The 22,067-nt window shown below is 49.1% G+C and overlaps 1 protein-coding gene across 2 annotated transcripts; it reads left to right on the top strand.

The window, feature by feature from the left end:
• Nucleotides 1-1,153: 1,153 nt before the first annotated feature.
• LEMD2 (LEM domain nuclear envelope protein 2) lies at nt 1,154-20,228 on the top strand. 2 transcript variants are annotated; one of them, XM_060189620.1, is made up of 9 exons: nt 1,157-1,968; nt 3,708-3,748; nt 6,983-7,058; nt 10,888-10,964; nt 11,803-11,882; nt 13,972-14,117; nt 15,120-15,221; nt 15,303-15,405; nt 18,656-20,228. In XM_060189620.1, exons 1-9 carry the CDS (start codon nt 1,254-1,256, stop codon nt 18,804-18,806), a joined length of 1,491 nt encoding a protein of 496 aa, XP_060045603.1. In that variant the 5' UTR covers nt 1,157-1,253; the 3' UTR covers nt 18,807-20,228. The 2 variants fall into 2 exon arrangements, with proteins under 2 accessions (XP_060045604.1, XP_060045603.1); XM_060189621.1 differs by lacking the exon at nt 15,303-15,405 and having other exon boundaries at nt 1,154-1,968; nt 18,656-18,799.
• The last annotated feature ends 1,839 nt before the right edge of the window (nt 20,229-22,067 follow it).

Below are 22,067 nucleotides of genomic sequence, written 5' to 3'. Positions count from 1 at the left end.
GTCCCTGTGGAAGAGCAAGTGACAGGAATGCAAACCACTGGCAGAGGGGCTTTACCCAAGGGAAACCTGGAGAACTGATGTGGAGGGGTAGAAATGGGATGGAACCTACAAGCCTGGCAATAAATGTTTGGGAAAGACAGTCGATGACAGATGTGGAAGGAATACAAAAAGGAAGGGAGAAGAAAAATTGTGAACGTGAACCATGGCTCGGTCCTGTTTGCCACCTCTCCTAATGTTTCCCTTAGGGGTTTCTCACTAAGAACCTCTTGTAACCAAGCAGCATGCCCTGTGGGAGGTTCTCCACATCACTGACGCTGAGAAATATAGATGGGTTAAGCATAAACATCTGGAAACCTATGCCAGATATTGTCCTAAGCACCTTATACCTCTACTAATCCTTACAGCAACCCAACAAGGTTTATTTGTAAGCGGGCTGCAAACGTTAATTGGAACCTGGTCGCACATGTAATAGTGGTGGAGGTGGGACGCGAGATCTCTCAATTTCAACCACAAAAGGCATAATGCTGTGTCTCTGGGGTCTTGCCCTTCACATCTCTCCTTATGGAAATCCCACCATTCAACTACCTGGTCTCTTCTCCAAAGGGTGAACTACCCCCCTTCCCCCAGCCCGGGATCACTGGGCTCTCTGCACCCACAGCGGATGCGATGTGTCAAGGTGGCCTCTCCCACCAGCTGGAGTCCTTTGCTGGCCAACAAGGGGCCACACTCACTTGGTGCTCAATGTTGGTGTGTGTATGGCCACACAAACAGAAGCCAGTCACCACCACCAGTCGGGCACGCCTGGGGTCTAGTTCAAGAACCAAAACAAATCCCCTCCCTGAGGGCTGAAGGGAGCAACACACAGCCTTCAAGTACGCAGCACATAAAGGATGTCTCCGCACTCTCAACATGGTCTGTTTTTCACCGTTAAGTAACTTACCCATTAAATCAGCACGACTTTATTGAGTTTCGAGAGCGTGCCAGAGACAACGCACCCACTGAAGAATATTAAGAAATAAAATAAAAGGGGAGGGAAGCATGTGACCTCCCCAAGATGGCGGTCTAGACGCTCATTCTGACCTCCTCATCATGGGCGGCCCCGCCGTACAGGCACTGACCTTCTCAACATGGCGACCACCGAAGACCTTCCCATCATGGCGCGGGACCCCGCCCGCTCCGCCGCAGCCGCCGGCAGCGGGAGCAGTTCCGGGTGCGGTGCGCACCGGGGGCGGGCGGGGGGCGGCGTCCTGGCCATGGCTGGCCTGTCGGACTTGGAGCTGCGGCGGGAGCTGCAGGCCCTGGGCTTCCAGCCAGGACCCATCACCGACACCACTCGGGACGTCTACCGCAACAAGCTGCGCCGCCTGCGGGGCGAGACCCGGCTGCGTGGCGAGGAGCGGCTGCGGGAGGAGGCCGGACCGCGGGGCCACGGGCAGCTGCGAGAGGAGGCCCGGCTGCGGGAGGAGGCGCCGCTGCGCGCCCGGCCCGCCGCGGCCGCTACGCGGGCGGAGCCCTGGCTCTCGCCGGTGGCGTCGGGCTCGGCGTACGCGACCTCCGGGGCCTATTGCGACCTCGGGGCCTCCTGGTCCGGGAGCCGCGGCCTCGCCTACCCTGCCCGCCCCTTGCCGTTCCGGCGCCGCGCCTCGGTACGAGGCAGCTCCGAGGAGGACGAGGACGCCCGGCCGCTCGACAAGACCGCGCCGGGCCCCGGGCCGCGTCGCTGGTGGGCCCCGTCCCCGGCGCGGCCGCCCTCCGCGGGCCTCGGCCCCGACCTGCGGCCCGGGCTGCGGGCGTCGCGAGCGGGCCCAGCGGGCGCGGCGCGGCCCCGGCCCGAGGTGGGGCGGCGGCTGGAGCGCTGCCTGTCCCGGCTCCTTCTCTGGGCCAGCCTGGGGCTGCTGCTCGTCTTCCTGGGCATCCTCTGGGTGAAGATGGGCAAGCCCTCGGCGCCGCAGGAGGCGGAGGACAAAAGTACGTCCCGGGCCGGCTCAGGGGGGGCCCCGGGCCGCGTGGCCCCAGCGACCTCCGACCCTCTCGGCGCCGCGCCGGGCAGCACTCGCCTACCTCGCTCCAGACCTCCACTTTCCTTCCTCCAACTGAGGGAGGAGAGGGCTGGGATTCCTTCACCAGTGCTGATTTCTGTCTTCATTTTTCCTTTTCTTCCCTAGCCCTCCTTTCTAATTTCTCTTTCAACCACGTGCTGGAAGCAGTCTTCATTTGTTACCGCTTTTACCCCAACCTCTGCTTCTCCAGCTGGAGAACATGCCACACCCCCTCCCTCTAACAGGGCAAACAAGCTCTTTTCTTTTCTTTCTTTTTTTTCTTCCCCTCTTAGATCTCTTGCTCATTCACACATCAATGTTGATTTGAGGGCACCCCAAGTTTCTCTTCACACATGGGAATCTAGTCAGATTCCTAGTTTGTAGCACCAAAAAGGACATGTCCTCCACTCTGGACCTCAGGGCCCTTATTTATTTTTCAAAAGGAGATTGTACTGGGCCTGTATATGATAACCAGAGGCGGTTGTCATTGCTTGCAGAACTCGCATGGAGTATGTTGAAAGAGAGAGAGAGGGTCCTGTGTTTCCTAGAGCTCTCAGCTCGGCTTTTGTCTAGTTATGTCATTAGACAAACCAATAAGAGGTCCATAGATGACAGTTTTTTTCTCAAGAGGTGAAGACTTGTGTGTCCTAAAGAGGAAGCTTGCCTCTGGTGATTCTGGACAGCAGTCTAACAACATAGAAAGTACTTCTTTATAAATTTAAAGTGACACTGTAGCTCATCAACTTTGAATATTCTTTGCAAGCATACTTTTTTCTCACATTGTATGATTTTATTAGTGGTTTAATAATGGTTTGTAAAGTTATAAGATTACAGAGTGATAATTCTACATTGCACCTGCCACCAGAATTCTGTGCTGTGTCCAAGCATGAATATCTTTCATGCTGTTTGCAGCCTCAAGCCAAGGCCTCCTCTTTTCCACGCCTAGTAGAACAGCCAAAATGCAAGGAAAGGCTAAATTGTCTTAGCTATTACAGCAGATGCATATTTGGGTGTATGAACATGTCTCTGGGCATGGAGATCCCAGGCTCAAACACACACCCAAATATGCTCTTAACAATGAGAGCTATTTTTCTCCACCTGCTAAATAAAGAAAGCAGGCCTGGGAGCGTCTTGGTGCCAGATTGGTACTATGACTTAAACCAATGATGTCAAATTGTTTCACTCTTAGTCACTTTGGAGAGGCTTTAAAACAACAATTCCTAAATGTATACCAGGTTTATCCTGGATTTTCTATTCTGTGATGGTGTTGATTATCAATCCCCTTTGTTTAAAATTTGCAAAATCTGCATATATGTTGTCTTGTTTGAGCCTACCTCCCTAAGCTAAACAGGGAAGACCGACCTTACTGATTTCATTTTAAAGATGAGGGAAGAGATTCAGAATGGTTGAGTTGCCCAAGAGCTTGTAGCTCATCATTTGCAGCAGATGTTAGTACCAAGTTGTCTTAATTCCTAACCTAATACTAAGAGTCCAATTACCTTTTACTCTTTACATAGTAAAGTTGCCTTATTTACGTCATATCCTTCTAATTGTCACCCCTAAGTCTGGTAATGTCTACTTCCCCTGACTTTTGAGAGTGATCTCTTTTTGTATTCTTTTCCTCAACCCAATTTTTTAATATCCTCTATGTTTTTTTCTTGGTCTCAGTGAAATTATTGCCAGTGGACTGTGAGAGGAAAACAAGTGAGGTGAGTTTGAGTTTCTCTAGATATTATGATTTTTCCTGAGGATATTAGCCTCCATCGGGAGGGAAACTTCCTTAGAAAAAGATCATAATCGAATCATTTTCAGTGAGTGCTCCCTGTCATATACCAAAATCACATCTTGTTCTGTGATATTTGTGTCAAACTCAGTTGTGGCAGTGAAGGAGTACTTGAAACAGAGAGAATTAAGCTCCCAAGATCCAACCCTGGGCTTGTTATGGAAGCTTTTCCATTAATCGCAGAGTTGATCTTCTGCCTAAGTTGATCTAGGAAGATGCAGTAGGTTATGGTTGAAGAACCTCTTGAGTTTCCTGGCTGCAGGAGGAAGGGTTAGTGTTTTTTCAGCATCAGGAGGCTGGGTCTGAGTTGCACATTGTTTTCACAGGCCTGTGCCTCTGAAGAAGAAGAAGAAGAAAAAAAAAAACAGCCTGATTTGAAGGGGGCGGGAGGCTTTGTGTCAAGCACGTCTGAGGAAGAATTAGCCCTTCACTCTACAGATTTGTTTTATGAAACTTTAATGTTCCTACAAATAATATTTGGGGAAGTGTACAGCCCTGTTCATTTTATGAGTCATGGAAGCAGTATTAGCGAGGAGCTAGGATGCTGGTACAGGTAGTACCCTGGGAAGGATACAAGGTAATAAATTTCAGGTCATAAATCCTACCAGGTGGAGCCTATGATGCCAGAGGGCATGACTTAGTAGTCTAATTGTTAAGCGTGCAATTTCAGGCTTCCTCTGGCAGCACCAGAGCTAGAAAAGGAATAATGCATGGGCATCTGATTGCCCCTGTGTTAACTGAGAGGCATCTTGGTGCAGATAACCAGTTGTATTTCTCTTTGGCTTCTGCTATGTCATGTTTGTGGATGTTTTATTCATCCACCAGGCAGACAGGTTTGTTTCTTAATTTTTTCTGTAAAAAAACAGATTTATAATTTAACCTGCCTCCTACCATAAAAACTGCAGTTGAGTAGGGAAAGTGACCCAGAAGCATGTGGTCACTAGAAGTTAAAATTCTGTAGTCTGAAAACAAAACAGGTGGAGGGAGTCCTTTTTATGTTGATATAGTTGTGCCTCTTTAAAATAGTAAAAGACACCTGGCTTCTGTTTCCTGGCCCTTTACATCTCTAGATGTAGCAGACCCACAACTGAATGACAGATTTGATTCCTGGACCTCTTCTGAGCCACACCTGCTCCCAACCTGCTTGAGTAAACTTGATTGTACTAGTACAATCCAGCCCTTGCTAGAATGTGCTTATTGAACACACTGGACACTTTCAACATCAAAGCCATCAGAAAATTGGGTGCAGGCCACATCATCTTAAGCTCTCTTGAATTATTTCATGGGGAGCCTATGTCCTTTATGAAGGTAGACACAGGAATAGACAAGTTGGGGTACACTTCTTGCCTTTGGTGAGGTTCTTGTTGAAAGTCTCAGTCTTTGTGTAGCTACAGGCTCACCCGAAACCTAGACAGTTAGTTTGAGCTTCAGATATGTGTTGTTTTCCATTCTTAGCTGAGTAAAACACATTGCACTTATGCTGCTGAAATCATGGAGACTGACTGCAAGTGAGCATAATGTCTTAATCAGGTTGTCTGATAGCTTTGTCTGGCTTTTTCCTTCAAGTGGTTTCTGGCTTTGCTTAAATGTTGGTGAATTTATAACTGTTAGTTGATGCTATTTTTTTTTTTCTGGTTCTAACAGTACTAGATGTTTAGAATAGGAAATTTGAAAAATATAACAAAAAAAAATGACCCTTGTTTCCTTCTCTTAGAGATAATCACTGTATTTTGGGAACACACTTCCTGCCTTGTATCTCTGTATGTATGTATGTGTGTGTGTGTATATATATATAGCTCAAACTAACTGTCTAGGTTTCGGGTGAGCCTGTAGCTACACAAAGACTGAGACTTTCAACAAGAACCTCACCAAAGGCAAGAAGTGTACCCTAACTTGTCTATTCCTGTGTCTACCTTCATAATCTTTGACTTAATATAGATATGCTTAAAAAATTGGAATTCTCAGTCACACTGAACATTTATTGTCCACATTCTCTATATCATTTGATAACCTTTAAATAGTAGTTAGGGTTGGCAGATACAAGAGTTGTTTCTGAACATTGATAGTGATGTGTGTAAACCTTGGTTCTATCCCTTGTGCCTTGTAAAGGCTTTTGTGACAACATGGGGGAAAAAAGTTTTGGCCTCCAAGACCTTTAGAAATCAAGTTCTTCACATTGCAGGCAAGGGCAGCAGATGATCCTAAGCAGGAAAGTAGCTTTGGTTCCTTGTGTAGTTGAGAGTCAACCCAAAAATCTAGGCCCTCAGCTTCTAGTTCAAGGCTCTGCCCCCAGACACCCCAGATGAGACCCAAATATGGCAGGTAGGCTTGGAATCAACTGACTGGATTCCACCCTTTACAAGCAGGTCTCTAACCCTCAGGCTACTCAATAGAAATTAGGAGTACCATAAAGATTATGAGGGTTCAGTGTACAGTTCTGTATGAATCACTGCATAATGCCTGGCTTTTCAAAATCAACTCTCCAAGAGTCGTCTTTTTTTTTCTCTCACTTACTGCTCTAAGTCCAGTAAGTTCAGCACAGTTGCATCAGTCCTTTTACAGGTGCTGGAAGATACAGCCTACATATACTTCTCTCCCTACTTTCTCAGATTATTTGTACCTCCTACAGCTCTATAGAGCTTTCCTTTCATAGGGAGGTGCAGTTTAGGAGTAAGCATGCATAGCACATAATCCACAGAGCACGTGCTGCACATAGACATAAAACTTTCCACATGTAGACATAGGACTCTCCAGAAATTACCGAGAATGACCTGAGGGGGAAACAAGAACATGCTTGTCAAGCATTTGCTGTTCTCTCCCAGGAAGAGAGGTCGTGCATTTCCCCCACATGTATATCAACTCTGCTGCAGCCCCACTTAATGGGAACTTAGAGGCAGAGCAGGAGAGCCTCCAGAATGGCAGACCTGTAGTCACTGTGTCTGCTTCCAGTCTGCCTCTTCATTTACAGTGTTCCTCTCTGATCAGTTGATCTGCTATTTATTGACCCTATCCCTACACTCCCCATTTTTCAGTCTATTTGTTTAAGTATGAGTTGTTCCTTGCTGCTTAGTACTTCACAGTGTGACTAAGGAGGTTAAACCACACAGACAGACCCCCTTACCCCCTACTCCTTGCTAATCAGTTGTCTGTGCCCTTTCAGTTCTGTCAGGCCAAGCAGAAGGCGGCCTTGCTGGAGCTGCTGCATGAACTCTACAACTTCCTGGCCACTCAAGCTGGTAAGTAGGTCTCCTGAGATCCAAGATTGTGAGCACATGTGGGCCACTGCCCCTGTCACCCATGACTGGCAAGTGACTGAGATGCTCAGTGGTCATCCACAAGCATAATAAATAACTGGCCTTCCCCACCTCCTCACTCAGACATATCTTTCAAGCAGTCCTAGAATGTACACAGTCCTACAGTCCTTTCTGCAGATGTTCTCCCTTCCATGGAATGCATTCTGTCTAATACTGGTAGAGGAGTGGGGCTGGAAGGCTCATAATGCATTGGAAGCGGCCAGGCCGCAGATCTCAGAGTCTGGGTCCTCTGACCTGGAAGGCTTCCCTGCACCTGACAGCCAGACCAAGTAGAGAGGCCTGTGAAGGTCTGGTGGATAGACACATGCAGGCCCATCCAATCTCATCCAGTAGGATCTGTTGTCACATCTGGCTCTGATCACTTTATTTGATATGGAACTTTTGGAAAGTCCCCTCTCAGCCCACCCAGTTTCTCCATCTCACAGACTGATCTTGGCTCTGTCTTTATCTCAATTCTATCCCATCCTCTCTCCACTGGTGGGAGACTGGAGGTGCCTCAGGAAGCATCCATGATCAGAGTTGGAGCTCAGAGTTTTAAAAGGTGTTTTGTTTTGTTTTGTTTTGTTTTACCTATCGCCCAAATTCTTGGGATATAAAATCAAACCATAGAGGATATTCTGGATCTTTGACTTAATTGTGGTTCAAGAATTGGCAGCATCAGCATCACCTAAGAGCTTATTGGAAATGCAGAATCTCTGATCCCATTCTAACTATTGACTTAGAATCTGCATTTCTTTAAGATCCCTGTGGAAACAAAGTTGAGAAGCTCTGTTCCTAATTTCTGGATCCTAGAAGACATTTCTTCTCCCTGTTACTCTCCATGTGTGGTCCTGCTTATGCCATCAATGGGCCTGATACCTGCTATCCTCTAACAAGCCTGACAGGGGCAGCCCTGGAGGTCTGAGTCTCATTTAGCTGGGGTGCAGAAGAGTGCAGGGTCTCTGCTAGACTATACTCCCCATTCCCTGTCTCTTATGGGAGAGCATCTGGGTGCAGGGCACTGTGCTGACCTTTATAGGATACAAGATGGCAGCTCAAAGTCCTACCTTGTAGACTGCTGTGGAATAGTAGAAGAAGAGCCAGACAGGCTCTGAGCACTGGGTGGTATAGGGTGGCCTAGGATGAGAGCCAAGTGACCACATACCTTTTAACTGGAACAGCCAGGGAAGCATCACAGGGGAGGTGGCATCTGAGCCAGGTCCTGAAACCCAGATAGGTTTAGTTATGTTTATGTGGGAAGAAGGACATGGTCAAAGACAAGGAATCAGGCGAGCAAGATGGCTTACTTGGATAATATGCTCGCTTTGACATGGACACAACCCAGATTTGAGCCTAACCCCCACTGCACTGAAAGAAGTTTCAGTGCTGTGATGTCTTTCTCTTTGTTTCACTTTGTCTCTGTTTACCTGAAAAGTCAGCCTGGAGCAGTGGTGCCAAAAAAGAAAGAAACAAAAAGACAGGAGATGAGAGTCAGGAATAGAAGCAGTTGGTTTCATGGGCAAAGAAGAAACAGAAAATGAAGTTTGGAAAGGCCGTTTGGACCCCACTGTGGATGCCAAGCCACCAGGACTTGATGCAGGCTGGGAGGACCAGGAAGGCTTTTGAGCAGAGTGGGGGCATGCTGAGGGCCAGGTGCCAGGAAGACAAAATGGCATCATCTTGAGTGCTGTGTGATTTAAGCAGAGTTATTTTAAGCATTAGATGAGAAAGGGAAAAAAGAAAACTGCCACCAAACAGAAGGCTGTAGTGATCCAGGAAGTTAGTCTGAGCAGGGGCAGGCAGATAGGAGAAGACTAGTTGCTCTCAGAACCTGAAGGGTCAGATCAACTTTGAGATTGGAAGGTTTGGCTGTGTTGAGGGTCAGGAGGTAGGCTTAAATCTCAAGATGATTATTATTTTAACATTTTAACATGATAGTCTACTTCTTCATCTCCCAACACATACACATGCACACACACACACATACACAGCATCATCATCATCTGAAACTGTACACACGAAATCAAACATGGGCCTGCTAGGTAAACTCTGTTATACCAGCTTTTGCATAAAAGAAAATTTGAGGGGCCAGGCTGTAGCACACCCAGTTGAATGCACACATTACCATACACAAGGACCCAGGTTCAAACCCCTGCCTCCCACCTGTAGGTGGGACACTTTAAAAGCATTGAAGCAAGTCTGCAGGTGTCTTTCTCCTGTCTAATTTTTCTCTGTTCTACCAAATAAAATAGATTTTTTAACGGGAAAAATGGCCACCAAGAACAGTGGATTCCTAGTGCCAGCTCCAAGCCCTGGTGGTAATGAAAAAAAGAAAATTTTAATTATTGCTATTTGAATATATAATTGGATCTCAACTCATGCTCTTCCCCCCCCCCCACCAAAAGTGTTAACTTTAAAAAAAAAGTATTTTTTTTTTATTTACTTAGTAACCTAAGAGAGAAAGATAAGGAGGAAAAGAATCAGAGCATCACTCTGGTATATGTAATGCTGAGGATTGAACTCAGAACCTCATGCTTTTAAGTCAAAAGTTCTAACCACTGCACCACCTCCTAGGTCATAACTGTTAACGTTTTATACAGGTGGAAGTAGGAAAGGGCTAAGAATCCAGAAGCTGGATCTGGGGGCAATAAGAGGTTGTATGTCCCAAGATCTTCCCACCTCCTGGATTATGACTTCTCAATTTTCCTCCTAGAACCAAGCCTTTATTTGTTCTTAATGATTCTTCATTATTCCAAGAGAGCAAGGCCATCAGGAAAAGGAAATGTGATTTCCTGAAGTTGTGACCTTTTTTCTAGATTCAGTTCAGCATGTTAACTCTTCTTTTACAAAAGATTTATTGTAAGCATTTCAAGTTACCCAACCCCTGACCTTTTGGGGAACATTACACACACACACACACACACACACACACACACACACACACACCACGCAATGCTCCGGAGGTTGTGCCAGCTCAGGGCCAAACTGTTGTGTCAGATTAAGGAGGGTTGTATGTTGCTAGCTCTGTGCTGTCCTTGCTTTCAGAGTCCTGTGGAAAGCAGCTTATGGTATCTGAACCATAGTGGATGGTAGAGAGTCAAAGGCTATGCCAAGCTCCCAAGATGGGAGGCACCTTTGAGGGCTTTGCAGAAGAGGCCTGCAGGGCTGAGCAAGACAAAGTACATGACTCCCAGCTCCACTATTGGTGGCAGCAGAGGGCTCAGGGTTCCCAGGAGGGAGCTGTCTCATGGAACACGATGACCAGGCCCAGCTTCCAGGCACACAGAATCCCCACTCTTGGACATACCTCTTGTGAACTCTTTAGAACAGTGGACCTAGTGTCCCACGTCACCTGCCTGTGTCAGGAGTCAAAATCCTGACAGTGCCCATGGGCTCCCTGCCTTTCTTTTTGCCCTAGCTATGTCTATTTATAGTGCCATTCCGGGACTTACCAAAGTTATCCGTCTGATCCTTTTAGGGATCAATTGCAAGCAGGCCTCGGTATTGGGCAGCTTTTTAGTCATTTAATGCAAATCGCCGCACTGCTTTGCAGGTCAGGTTTTAATGATCTGGAATCGATCCAAGCTAAGTGGCTTTTGATCTTGCTGCAGAGTGAAGATGCCCCACAGAAGCCGAGGCCACAGGGCCACATGCTCCCCATCAGAGCTGATGGCTTGATTCTGACTGCATTTTTTTAGCCTGTCTCACAGTAATTTTTTTTCACCTCTTCTTTGTGTTTGAATATGTGCTCTTTTTTGTTTTTTCCTCCTAGGTAATTTTGAATGTGGAAATCCAGAGAAGCTAAAAAGCAAATGCATTCCTGTAATGGAAGCCCAGGAATATATAGCAGTAAGTAGGCTACAGTGCTTATCCACTCCCGGGAGGGCCTGGTACTTTGCTATTGATCTTTGAAGCCCTGCATTCCCCCCTCTTATTTCCCCCTTTAACTTAGTCAATTGCTGGTCCACCTTAACTTGAGGTAGCCCATTGGGGACATGTAAACTGTGAGCCAGCCCATGTCAGCTGTGTATGACAGCAGTAGCGGTCCTAGCCAGTTGGCACAGGACACTACAAGCTGACCTTTAAGTGAGCCTTTTACTTGTCTTCCTTTCAGCCCTAAGAACACACATAACTTGGCCATTCTCTCCCCTTACAATTGCTGAAAGGATTGCTCAGGGCCCCCTTTGATTTTCCGCATGGCCTCAGAATGATAGGACTGTAGAACTCTGGAGCTAGCAGAAGCCATCAGGGTCAGCCAGTTCATTGTTCATTTAACAGATGAAGAAACTGAGGCCTAGAGAGGGGCAGGAACTTACCATACAGCTAGGACCACTGCCTCCCAACACACACACACACACACACACACACAGTTTTCATTTTATCCAAGAGGTAAAATGCCAACTCTCTACCAGATACTTCAGTCTTTGAGTAAAGTATATTCTTTTAGCTGCCTCAAACCTGCATTGTTTCCCTATGTACACTTCCGCATCACCTCCTCTGGTTATAGCCTCTTCCTCAACTCTCATCAGTTCCACATTTCCTGCCTGCCAGTTTGCTGTGCACTTAGCAGAACAGAGCTTCAGGGCATGCAGAGGACATGGGAGAGGGTTTCCTTAATCCAGCAGTAAAATAATGTTTCAGCTACTCCACCCAGACGCAGAACTAATCTTCTTGCCCCTTCCCGCAGAATGTGACCGGCAGCTCCTCCACCAGGTTTGAATCTGCACTGACCTGGATCCTGAGCAGTAACAAGGATGTAGGCATCTGGTGAGTGGGGGTGGGCATCACGAGGTAACAGCACAGCCTTGGGCGCCTATAGCCACTGACCTCACCCATCAGCTGACTCTAAAGCTCTAACAGAGGTGTCTCCTGTCTGAAGTTAGAAGGTGGGTTCCACTTGAATTGGGGCAAAGGAAGGAAGTGGTGTTAGGAATGCAGTATAAGGAGTATTTTCAGATGCAACACAAAATCCAGGTGTCAGGATGTTAGCCTGATGTTTCAGCTAAACCTGTTTCAGATAACTCAGTCTGTGCCTTTGTAATTCACTGGCCCTGCATGGTTTGCTGGAGAAGGCATTTTTCTGTACTTCCTTTCCTTGGGTGCTAGTTTTCATTTGTAGATAAAATGATTCTGTATGTTGGTTTCACTCAGTATGGAAATTGCAAAAGGAAATACTGGATTTTATTCTGACAGGGCAGTTCTGCCTCATTTCTATCTCTGGCGAGCACCCTTAGCATAAATAACGAGTCCTTTCACCCTCCTGAAAGGCCCCATCTGGCTGCTCAGCCGGTGGAAAGCGTTGCACCAGCCACTGGACTGTTGGAAAAGGCCCCCTCTCCCCTGCCCTGATGCCCCCTTCCATTTGCTGGGGCTTGTTAGGGTCTCTGTTCAGGCTGTAGCTCCTAATAATAAAACACTCTCGGGTTTTATTCTCTTCCTCTTTAATCCACCCAAATTACTAATTCCATCAGCAGTGCATCCAGCAGAAGTCCCTAAGGCAGCTCAGCCTAAAGCTAGATAACTGGATGCGTGGCACGATTAAAATTTGCAGACTTGAAAAAAAATAATAATAAAGCTTTTCTGAGTGGCTGAGTGATTTTCCTGTGTGCTAGAAAAGGTAGAGGAGAATGCGGATTTTATCCTCAGTCGCCTCACTGAAGCTGCTAACTAACACAGAAGAATGATGACACTCGCCTTTTCTTTGCGGGGCTGAGCTCAGCTCAGACAACCAGCATTCCAAGTGGGTCTTGCAAAATCAGAGCCCTTTGGGTACTGTTCAGCCATTCCAGCACATAGTTCAAAGCATGGGGTTATCTCTCACTGAAAGAAAGTGCAGATACTAGTGTCCATGTGTGTCCCAGTGTCATCTTGCTGGGGGCCAGGGTGAAGGCATTATGGCTGGGATCTAGTCTCAGAGACCCTGAAAGTTTTCATTCCCCTGGGCTTCACAACACCCATGATCTTTACACTTAAACGGCTTATATGCCTCCTAAGCACTGAGGAAAATACACCCTCCCAGACTCTCCTTCAGCTTTTGCTATACAGCACCAAGCCAGCAATTCAGTAAATATTTCCATCTCTCTGTGATGGGAGGTGGGAATCCAATTTACAGTTTAATCTTCTGCACACTGAGAGGGGCTGGCAAAGACTTGACAGAGGGGGACGTCACTTTAGCAGTAGGAGTTCAAGCCTGCTGCCACCTGTAAGCTTTATTCTTTCTAAGTAGCCAACATAGGAAATTTCTGGAAAGAGTGTAACCAGGATACCAAGTCCACTTTTTAAGCAAATAGAAGCCTCAAGGCTGCTTCTCCTCTTCTTCCTCCACCTAGCTCAACATGGGTTTTAGGCCTTGGTTCCTTGAGTTGTTTTTGTATTGTCTTTTTTTTTTTAGGTTTATTTAACATGAGAGACAGTAAGAACATCAGTCTAGCATATGTAAAATGGGGGAGATAGCATAATGATAATACAAAAAGATTCAGATTTGGGGCCAGGCAGTGGTGCATCTGGTTAAGCCCACATATTACAGTGTGCAAGGGCCCAGGTTCAAGCCTCTGGACCCCACCTCCAGGAGGAAAGCTTCACAAGTGGTGAAATAGGTCTACAGGTGTCTGTAAAAAGATGCAGATTTGAGGCTCAGATATCAAGTTCAATCCCCCACATTACCATAAACCAGAACTGAGCAGTGCTCCGGGAGGAAGGGAGGATAAGTAAGGAAAATATGTTTTCAAGTCTAGCATACACAGTACCCGAGTTCACACTCTGGACCTTATGTGCAGCCCTGCACTCTACCACTAAGCCATCTCTAGCCAATTCTGGGAGCTTTTAAACACTTTGATAGCCCTGTGTTCTTTTGCAGGTTGAAAGGAGAAGACCCATCAGAATTGGTGACAACTGTGGACAAGATTGTCTGTCTGGAATCTGCCCGCCCACGCATGGGTGTTGGCTGTCGCCTGAGCCGTGCCCTGCTCACTGCAGTCACCCATGTACTCATCTTCTTCTGGTGTAAGTGCTTGCCTCCCCACACCCCTTTTTCTAGCCTCAGCACTACTCTCTCTCACACTGTCTCCCAGGGCCCAACCCAGTGATGAGGCATAAGGATCAGTTCTAGAGACCAGGCCCAGAGAGCTTATTTCTGTCTAGTGAACCTTAAGTCTATCTGATAAAACAGAGGAAATGACAAGTTAGCCTCTGCTACAGGTCATTTTTCCCTTTGGAGATTGGTAGCAGGAACATGAGAAGAAATAGAAAATGTCCTTAAATCAGGACAGGAGACTTATCAGCATCCTAGAGATGGAGCTTAGGTGAGTTGGAGGCAGGCTTTATGCCTCCAGGGAGGCTGCTCCAAGGAGGCATTGCAGTAGGAGCTTGGCCTAATTTTACTCCCAGAACAATGTAAACATCTCCTGTAGAGCTACAGATCCCTGATGAAAGCATGAGGGACCCAGGTACTGAGCTGAAAAGGAGAATGCGGACCTTGTCTCGCAACATCAGAGGCTGCCTTTGAGCAAAGACCTCAGGGTGTCTCTGAAGGTGAAAGGCCAGTCACAGAAAGCGCTGGCTCTACAGAGATAACCCAGTCACTAATCACAGGCCATCTGGGCATGCACATAGCTCCCTCACCCAAACCATCAGGCACAGACATCATTATCGGCAGCAGCATCTTGAATACAAAGGGGCCCGGCATGTATATATGTATGAAACATTCTGTTTTGGCTCACAAGGGAGGAGATGAAAGCCCGAGAATGAGGTAGGGAGGAGATGAGATCTGGACTGCAGGGGTGCCTGTGTGGTAACAGGATGGGGGGGTAATCATTTAATTTCGTGTCCTCCTTTGTTTCCCTGCATTCCAGCCATGGGTCTGGCACACAATAGGTACCCAGTACACAGTGGGCAGTTGACCCAGAGCCCAAGCACAGCTGTCCTAAGACTCTGTAGTGAGACCCAATGAGCATTTAAACGGCAGAAGGTGATATAAGGGATTAACAGTGTTATGTTCCCTCACAGGCTTGGCTTTTCTGTGGGGGCTCCTAATCCTCCTGAAATATCGGTGGCGGAAGCTAGAAGAAGAGGAGCAGGCCATGTATGAGATGGTGAAGAAGATCATAGGTATGTGCGTGGCTCCCTGGTGAAAGAGCTGCCGGTGCACACCAGAAGCTCCTCACCCTAACAGTGCTCTTCACCCTGCAGACGTGGTCCAGGACCATTATGTGGACTGGGAACAGGATATGGAGCGTTACCCGTATGTGGGCATTCTGCATGTGCGCGACACCCTGATCCCTCCACAGAGCCGGTGAGTCATGGGTCTAACCCTACTGAGTACCCAGGAAATCCACAGCCTTGTGTCACTTGTCTGCAGGAGGCAGCTCAGCCCCCACAATCACAGATGGGGGTGTGGCTCTTTATGGCAGAATATACAGACAGGTGTGGGAGCTGGGGCTGCCTCTACAGAGATGGCAGCACCACTAGTACTGTTGTTGACTGGAGCGACATGTCCCAGAATCCCTGTCTCCCCAGTGGCTTCACGCCAAAGCTCAGCATCATGAGCGCTCCAGGCACAGAACAACCAGAATTCTGTTTCTCAGTGACCCTCGTGGCCCTGCCCTCCATGAATACTGTCAGAGGTTGTACCCCCCTGTGGTCACAAGTTGGTGCCAGCAGCAGCCTGGAGCAGCACCTGCCTCACCGTAAGAATTGGGCAAGAATTGGGTTTCCTGTTGCTGTCACAAGCAAACAGGAGGTGTTCCCTGAAGCTGCCAGCGACATACTCCTTGAGGCTCCACTGGCCAGACTTGATTACTTTTCTGTTCTTGAAAACAAAGAATCCTGGCAAGGGGGAGGATTTGAATTATGACCCACCGTCAAGACACTTACAACCTAAAAGAAAGCCCAGTGCCCATATATGCACACACACTAACAAATGCACATATATGTAGTTGAGAGCAGGGTTCCACACTGGTATATTGAGGTGTCAGCTTCCAGGACACGGGGCCAGTCGGAACAGGTGCGGACTCCAAGGACTCCTATGTGGGCTGCAGGTGCTGGATGGGTCCCTGATAAAGCCAGGTGGAGTGGAGCTGGGGGAGAGCATCATAGGAGGCAGCCAGCAGGCTTCACCAGGTATCAGCTTGGGTTGCCAGCACTCCACATGGGGCAAGTTTTGCTGTGGTTTCTGGCTGGATCATCTCATTGGCTAGATGGGGCTGAGAGCTCACACTGGCAGGCACTGCTCTGAGTTTTCATAAGAACAGACACAGTCACTTGACCGTCCGCATGGCTTTGAGGTATAGTGAGAAACCAGTTTCCAGAGGAGGCACAGGGAAATAAAGGAACTTGCTCAGGGATCTACAGCTGGCAGCATTTTGTGCTTCCACTGCCAGACTTAGCAGTAGAAATCACCACTTCTGTGCAACCTGAGAGAAATTTGTTTAAATATGACACTGGGGCTTTGAAGCGTCTCTCAAGCCAGTTTTCTCAGTCTGTTTTTAGAGAGAATGAGAGAAGAGGGATACCATGAGACCACTCTCACTATCCATGAAGTCCCCCTACCCCCCGCCAGTACCATCCATACTGTTCCTTCGTGGTGCCAGGGCTCAAACGCAAGGCACCAGGCACAATAAGGCATGTACGTCCACTGGCCTCAGGAATTGAAAGAAAATAAGTAAGGGCCCATTTTCAGTATAAAGATGTTTAAAAACTGCCACATCGCCCTGCTCTGAGGCAGCATCTGTCTGAGAGTAGACTGACCCAGGTGTGGGGCTTGCACTTGTGATTGACTCCAGCAGAAGGCAGTCACAGGACACGCCAGCTCTCAGAGGCTGGCCACTTGGTATATTCATACACCCAGTGTAATTCCTGGCATGTGCCCTGAGTAACTCATCCTCTCCCAGCCTTCAGCATGCCAGACTTATCAGGCCATGGGGGAGTGCAAAGCAAAGCTCTCTTGTCCTTCCTCTAGAGAGAAAGGCGTGATAAGATGTATAAGGAAACTGAAAGGCTCCAAGGGAAGTGGGAGCAGGGTGCTGGGGATTGTCTCATAGCTCATTAAGCCTGGGCCTCACACCTGAGCACTCATCAAGGGGTTGCTGATATTACAAGCAGCACACAGACTCCCTTAAATAACAGTGGGAGTGGCTTTGCAGTTTGTGGGCCGAGCCACCATCCGCCTGCTTCTGGGCATTTGCAGAGACAGGAAGAGGGAAGCCACCCTGAGGGGTTTGAGCCTCATCAGCAAACTCCAGCTCCTGCCCTGTGGGCTCTCAGCTCCTTGATGTCTTGCAAGCCACCCAGTCAGTGCAGTCAGGCTCTGGAGTAGGAAGGCTACACTGGATCTCATAGACCCTGCCTGTCTGTGAGGGCCTGCTTGTGAGAGACTGAGGGGGGGGATCTGAAGAGCATGTTAGTGAGGAGCGCCAGGTTGCTGAGGAGAGCAGCTGGCTCCGACAAGCTTGTTCATTACCTGTTAATAGGCAGCTGGGAAGGAGGAGCTGCAGTGAGGTGCTGGCCCCCACACAGTGCCAGCTGCCTCCACCCTGGGGACCTGCCATGGTGGGACTGGTACCCAAGGCATGTATGACCTTGGCCAGACCAGCCAAGGGAGCTGCTGAACAGCTCTAGGTCTGGTAGGTGGCAGGACCTGAACCCCCCCAGCCCCAAGGAAAGGAGCCCTGATACCTTCACTCCGCCTTCTACCTGCAGGCCACCTCAGGAGCCCCCCTTCCTTTGTCCCCCAGGTTAAACCTCCCTCTCCCACACATCCATACTCATACTTACACACTCCATTCGTGGGGTCGTGAGGAAGTGGTCTGCAGTGCTGACGAAAGGCAGGGCTTCATCAAAGGGCAGACATCAAAGCAGCTTCCATGCTGCCTTGGCATCTTCCTATCTAGTCTGGAAGGGGGAGGAAATAGACTGGTACCCAGGGGATACCAGACCTCAGGAACCCAGCAGAGTAGGGATGCTGGCCTAAGGTCCAAAGCCAGCCAGCCAGGAAGGGACCTGACCTGGTGGTTCTGGTTCCAAGAACAGTTCCAGTTTCTTGGCCTCCCTGGTTGGATGCTCAGCTCATCCCATCCCCTGCAGTGCTGTGGAGTTTGGACTCAACAGCCCAATGGCCACTCTTTAATGAGCCCACACGGGGCATTAAAATGCAGACAGCACCGGTGGTGGGGCCAGCCTGGTGAGGCTGCTGCAGCAGCACATCCCAGAAAGGGCTGCAAAGCTGAGCACAGCCCCTTCCCGTGTGGACACCTGGGGGTGCTCCAGACACCTCTAGCCCCCTTTCAGTTCCCTCTAATTGAAAGCTTTTGGAGCAGAGAAGACTGAGGAAACATTTCTTTGTGGTCTGAAGTCTCTCTCCTCTGCAGGAGCCCTGTTAGTATCTGACAGTTTTTCTTCCTGCAGATATATTCTGTGCTGGATCTGGGAACTTTATCCCCACCTTCCCTTTATACAAAGGATGTCCAGAGCCCAGCTTCCTCTCCCTCAGTGCCGGGCAGAGCTGCCACAACCTACCCAGCTGATCCTGCCTCCTCTTGTTGCAGGAGGCGCATGAAGCGAGTCTGGGACCGGGCAGTGGAATTCCTGGCCTCCAATGAATCCCGGATCCAGACAGAGTCCCACCGCGTGGCCGGGGAAGATATGCTGGTGTGGAGATGGACTAAGCCCTCGTCCTTCTCTGACTCAGAGCGATAAGTCCCTAGTGGGGACCTGTTCCCAGTCTGCTCCAGGGACATGAGAGGACCACCAACCTGCCGGTGCTGAATTCACACTTGCCTTGATTTTCACCATCCTCCTACCCTGGTTCCAGAGTCTCTGTAAGACTCCCCAGAGATTAGCACAGTAGGAAAATGTGGGATTCCTGGAAGGGCAGAGGGGAGAAGCCATGGGTCAGGTGGTAGCTTGTCCTATGTTGGTCTGACCCTCTCCGCCTGTTTTTCCAGCAGGAAAAGGGAGACGGTTTGTTTTTCATGAGTAGAAAAGATAAAAGCACAACAACTGTGAGAACCTGCAGAGCAAGTGTGAGGTTGGGTGGGCAGTAGCTGGTCTTCCGCGGTGAGCACTGGACAGTGAGGTGGCTCCATACCTGTGGAAGGCAGGTCGGGGTGGCGGGGGAGGGCAGCAGGGTTAGGGATACAGCTTGTCCATGTGCCTTCAGAGGGTGTTACTTGGGAGTTCAAGGGTGAAGGGAGAAAGCCTGTCCTCAAGCTGGAATTGGGCTTCTTCAGGGGGAAGATTCTAAGTAACAAGTACTATAAGAACAAGTACTATAAGAGAACTATCTAGAGACACCAGGCCCAGATCCCTGAGGCCCTGGGTACAGTTGGAGTGGGCTACTGATATGACCTTGGCAAGGGACCTGGAGTAGGCACAGGGCCTGAGAACAAGAGGGGCCAGGACTGCCACCATCTCCATGGCCCCACCCAAGGTGACCTCTTGAGCAGCACTTCTCAGAATAGCCACCGTCATAGCCAGACCTACTGCCGTGGCGCTGCACTGGGCCAATACCAGGACCTCAGATGTCGTGCTCCTCCTGCGAGCAAAGATCCCTGCCTTGTTCATGGCAGCCACAGCCTCCTCGTCAGGGCTGCTGAGCCAGAGCTCCCAGCACAGCTTTGGTTTCTGTGCCTGGGATGAGGCGTGGTGACTGCCCCCCAGCCCCCTCCTGGCCACCGGGGAGCATACTCAGCCTCGCAGACCACTGACCCCACCAGCTCACCAGACCGTACGGCCTGAGTGTCTCCAAAACCAACTGGCAGGGGCCTTACTAGCTAAGTGCAAGCAGCCACTCCAGCAGAGCCTCACCCCGTATGCTCTTGTCCACAGCAACAGAGGACCAGAGGAGGCTTACAGTTGCTTCCAGAAGGCTTCATGCATCTCTTTCGGCTCTATTGGTATTTTTCTGTTTCCTTAATAAAGCTCCAGTCTCCCTCATTTGAGCAATACTCTCTCATTTCCTCTGATGTCTGGATAATCAGAGGGGCTGGAATTCGAGCACCCCCCATGGCAAAGAAGCAATCTTGTAATCAGGCTCCAACCAGAAGAATAAGAAAACACTAGCAGGCTTCAGTATCAGGGTTGAAACTGCTGGATAAATAAACTGCTATTAAAAATGAATGTGTTTCTCATCTGTAGTTCTCTCCCTCTTGCCCAAAGCAATGTAAATGGAATGGCAACTCGGAGTTATTCTGGCTGAGCCAGGGAGAGGCCAGCTGTAGAGGCAGCTGTGGGCCAAGAAGGGTCTGGCCTCCAGGGTCCTCAGCCCTTTAGCAGTGGGGTCCTCGGGCAGGTTACATGTAGACTTAAGGCCTCAGTTTCCCATTTATGGTGTGATGACAGGATGCCTGCCTGTCCCAGTGGGTGCAGAGAGGATGTCAGCAGAACCTCTCCTTAGGCCCACCTGCCCTCAAGCCCCTCAAGGTTTCCAGTGCTCCTTATAGCTCAAGGGATCAGGATGGGGCGCCTCCTTGGCAGCTGGTGTCCTCTGAGGAGGCCAGAGATTGATGTGGATGCCAGAATGCCTCTGGGTCCACATCATAAGAACATGAATGCATCTGGGGGGACCCAGGGGCCCCCCACCTGTGGGAGCAGGTGGGCCTTTAGAGGACAGAAGGTGCCAAGTATGTTTCAGGGTCCTACCGCTCTGCCATCAGGGAAGGAAAGCAGCAGGCATGAGCTGGCACCTGCATCCAGCAAGGCCTTCCTTTCAGGGTCCATGGTGTCAGCCCTGAGTTGCTGGCACCCTCACCGCCTGCTCTCCTGCCTTCCACCAGCACCCCCGGGCAGTCCCTGTCCCATCAGCTAGACTGGGGTAGTGGGTGAATTGATACAAAGGACCCCAGAAAAAGAAAAAAAGACATTTTTTTCCTCTCCCTCTTCAGTGTTTTGTCTTATGCTGAGAAGAGAGTGAATGCAGGGCTCTATTTCTGTGAATCTGTTTGGAGAGCAAGATCAAAATAAATGAAATAACAAAAGCCCTTGACAGCTGAGCCCCCTCCTTGATGGTGCGGAGTAGCACAAAGGCCAGAGGCGTCCCCTGCTGCAGACAGCCTGAGCCTCCCTCAGCTTTGAAGGGCCTCATCTCACTTTTAAGCGGCTCTTATTTCATGAGAGATATTGTGGGGGGAGGATGTCGTAGGGTGTCTCTGGATGAAAACCAGTGTTGAAAAGTTTCCATTGCTCCACCCAGTCCCTTCTAAGCACCGCTGTACACCAGCCTGTCTCTGGTGACAAACAGCTCTCTTGGGTTCAGTGGCCACAGATAAAGAAGTTTTGGGGTTGAGGGAAGAAGAGACTATAACCCACAAATCTCGCTGGTGGACATCCACCCAAGAGCTCCAGCCACCTTCTGGAATCTCTGCTCAGGAGTAAGGTAAACACGGCCATTTGTCACTGACTTATAAGAACTGCAGTAGCAGCTGTTCCCCCTTAATTAATACACCATTGACTTTGAGCCTCCAAAAGAAGTCTCTTCAGAGGCAGGTGTATGGGCTCAAATCCGTTGTCCTCTCAGCCTCCCCCAAAGAAATGGGGCAGGGGAGTGCTTCTGTGGTAAGTGGACCCAACTATTCTAAAGCCCTGGGCAGCTGACTCCCTTCCCTATCCTGGGAAAGGTCAAGGGACAAGGAGAGTCTGGACAGAGCATCAGGAAAGAGAAACCAAAGAATTGTTGGGGGGGGCATCATGTCATCTGGCGCTGCCATCTTCCCAGGAGGATACTGCACCTAGACAAGGTGTAGAAGTAGGAACAAGGCAGACCCAGTGCCTCAGGACCAGCTCTGCCTTTTACTGCTGGGACCTGGCTAGTGTTCTACAACAGTGGAGGTGGGGGGATAATTAAGAAAGAAATGTTAGCATTAGCCCCTAATGACAGCATCAGGACAAACTCATGGTGAGCCATGGTTCATTGAGTTCTCATCACAACCTCCTGGGCACATGAGGCACTGTTGCTATTCC

This window comes from Erinaceus europaeus, chromosome 4, assembly GCF_950295315.1.
Source record: "Erinaceus europaeus chromosome 4, mEriEur2.1, whole genome shotgun sequence".
NCBI lineage: Eukaryota > Metazoa > Chordata > Mammalia > Eulipotyphla > Erinaceidae > Erinaceus > Erinaceus europaeus.
The sequence above is the reverse complement of the archived record's forward strand: the minus strand, read 5'-3'. Positions and strand labels throughout refer to the sequence as shown.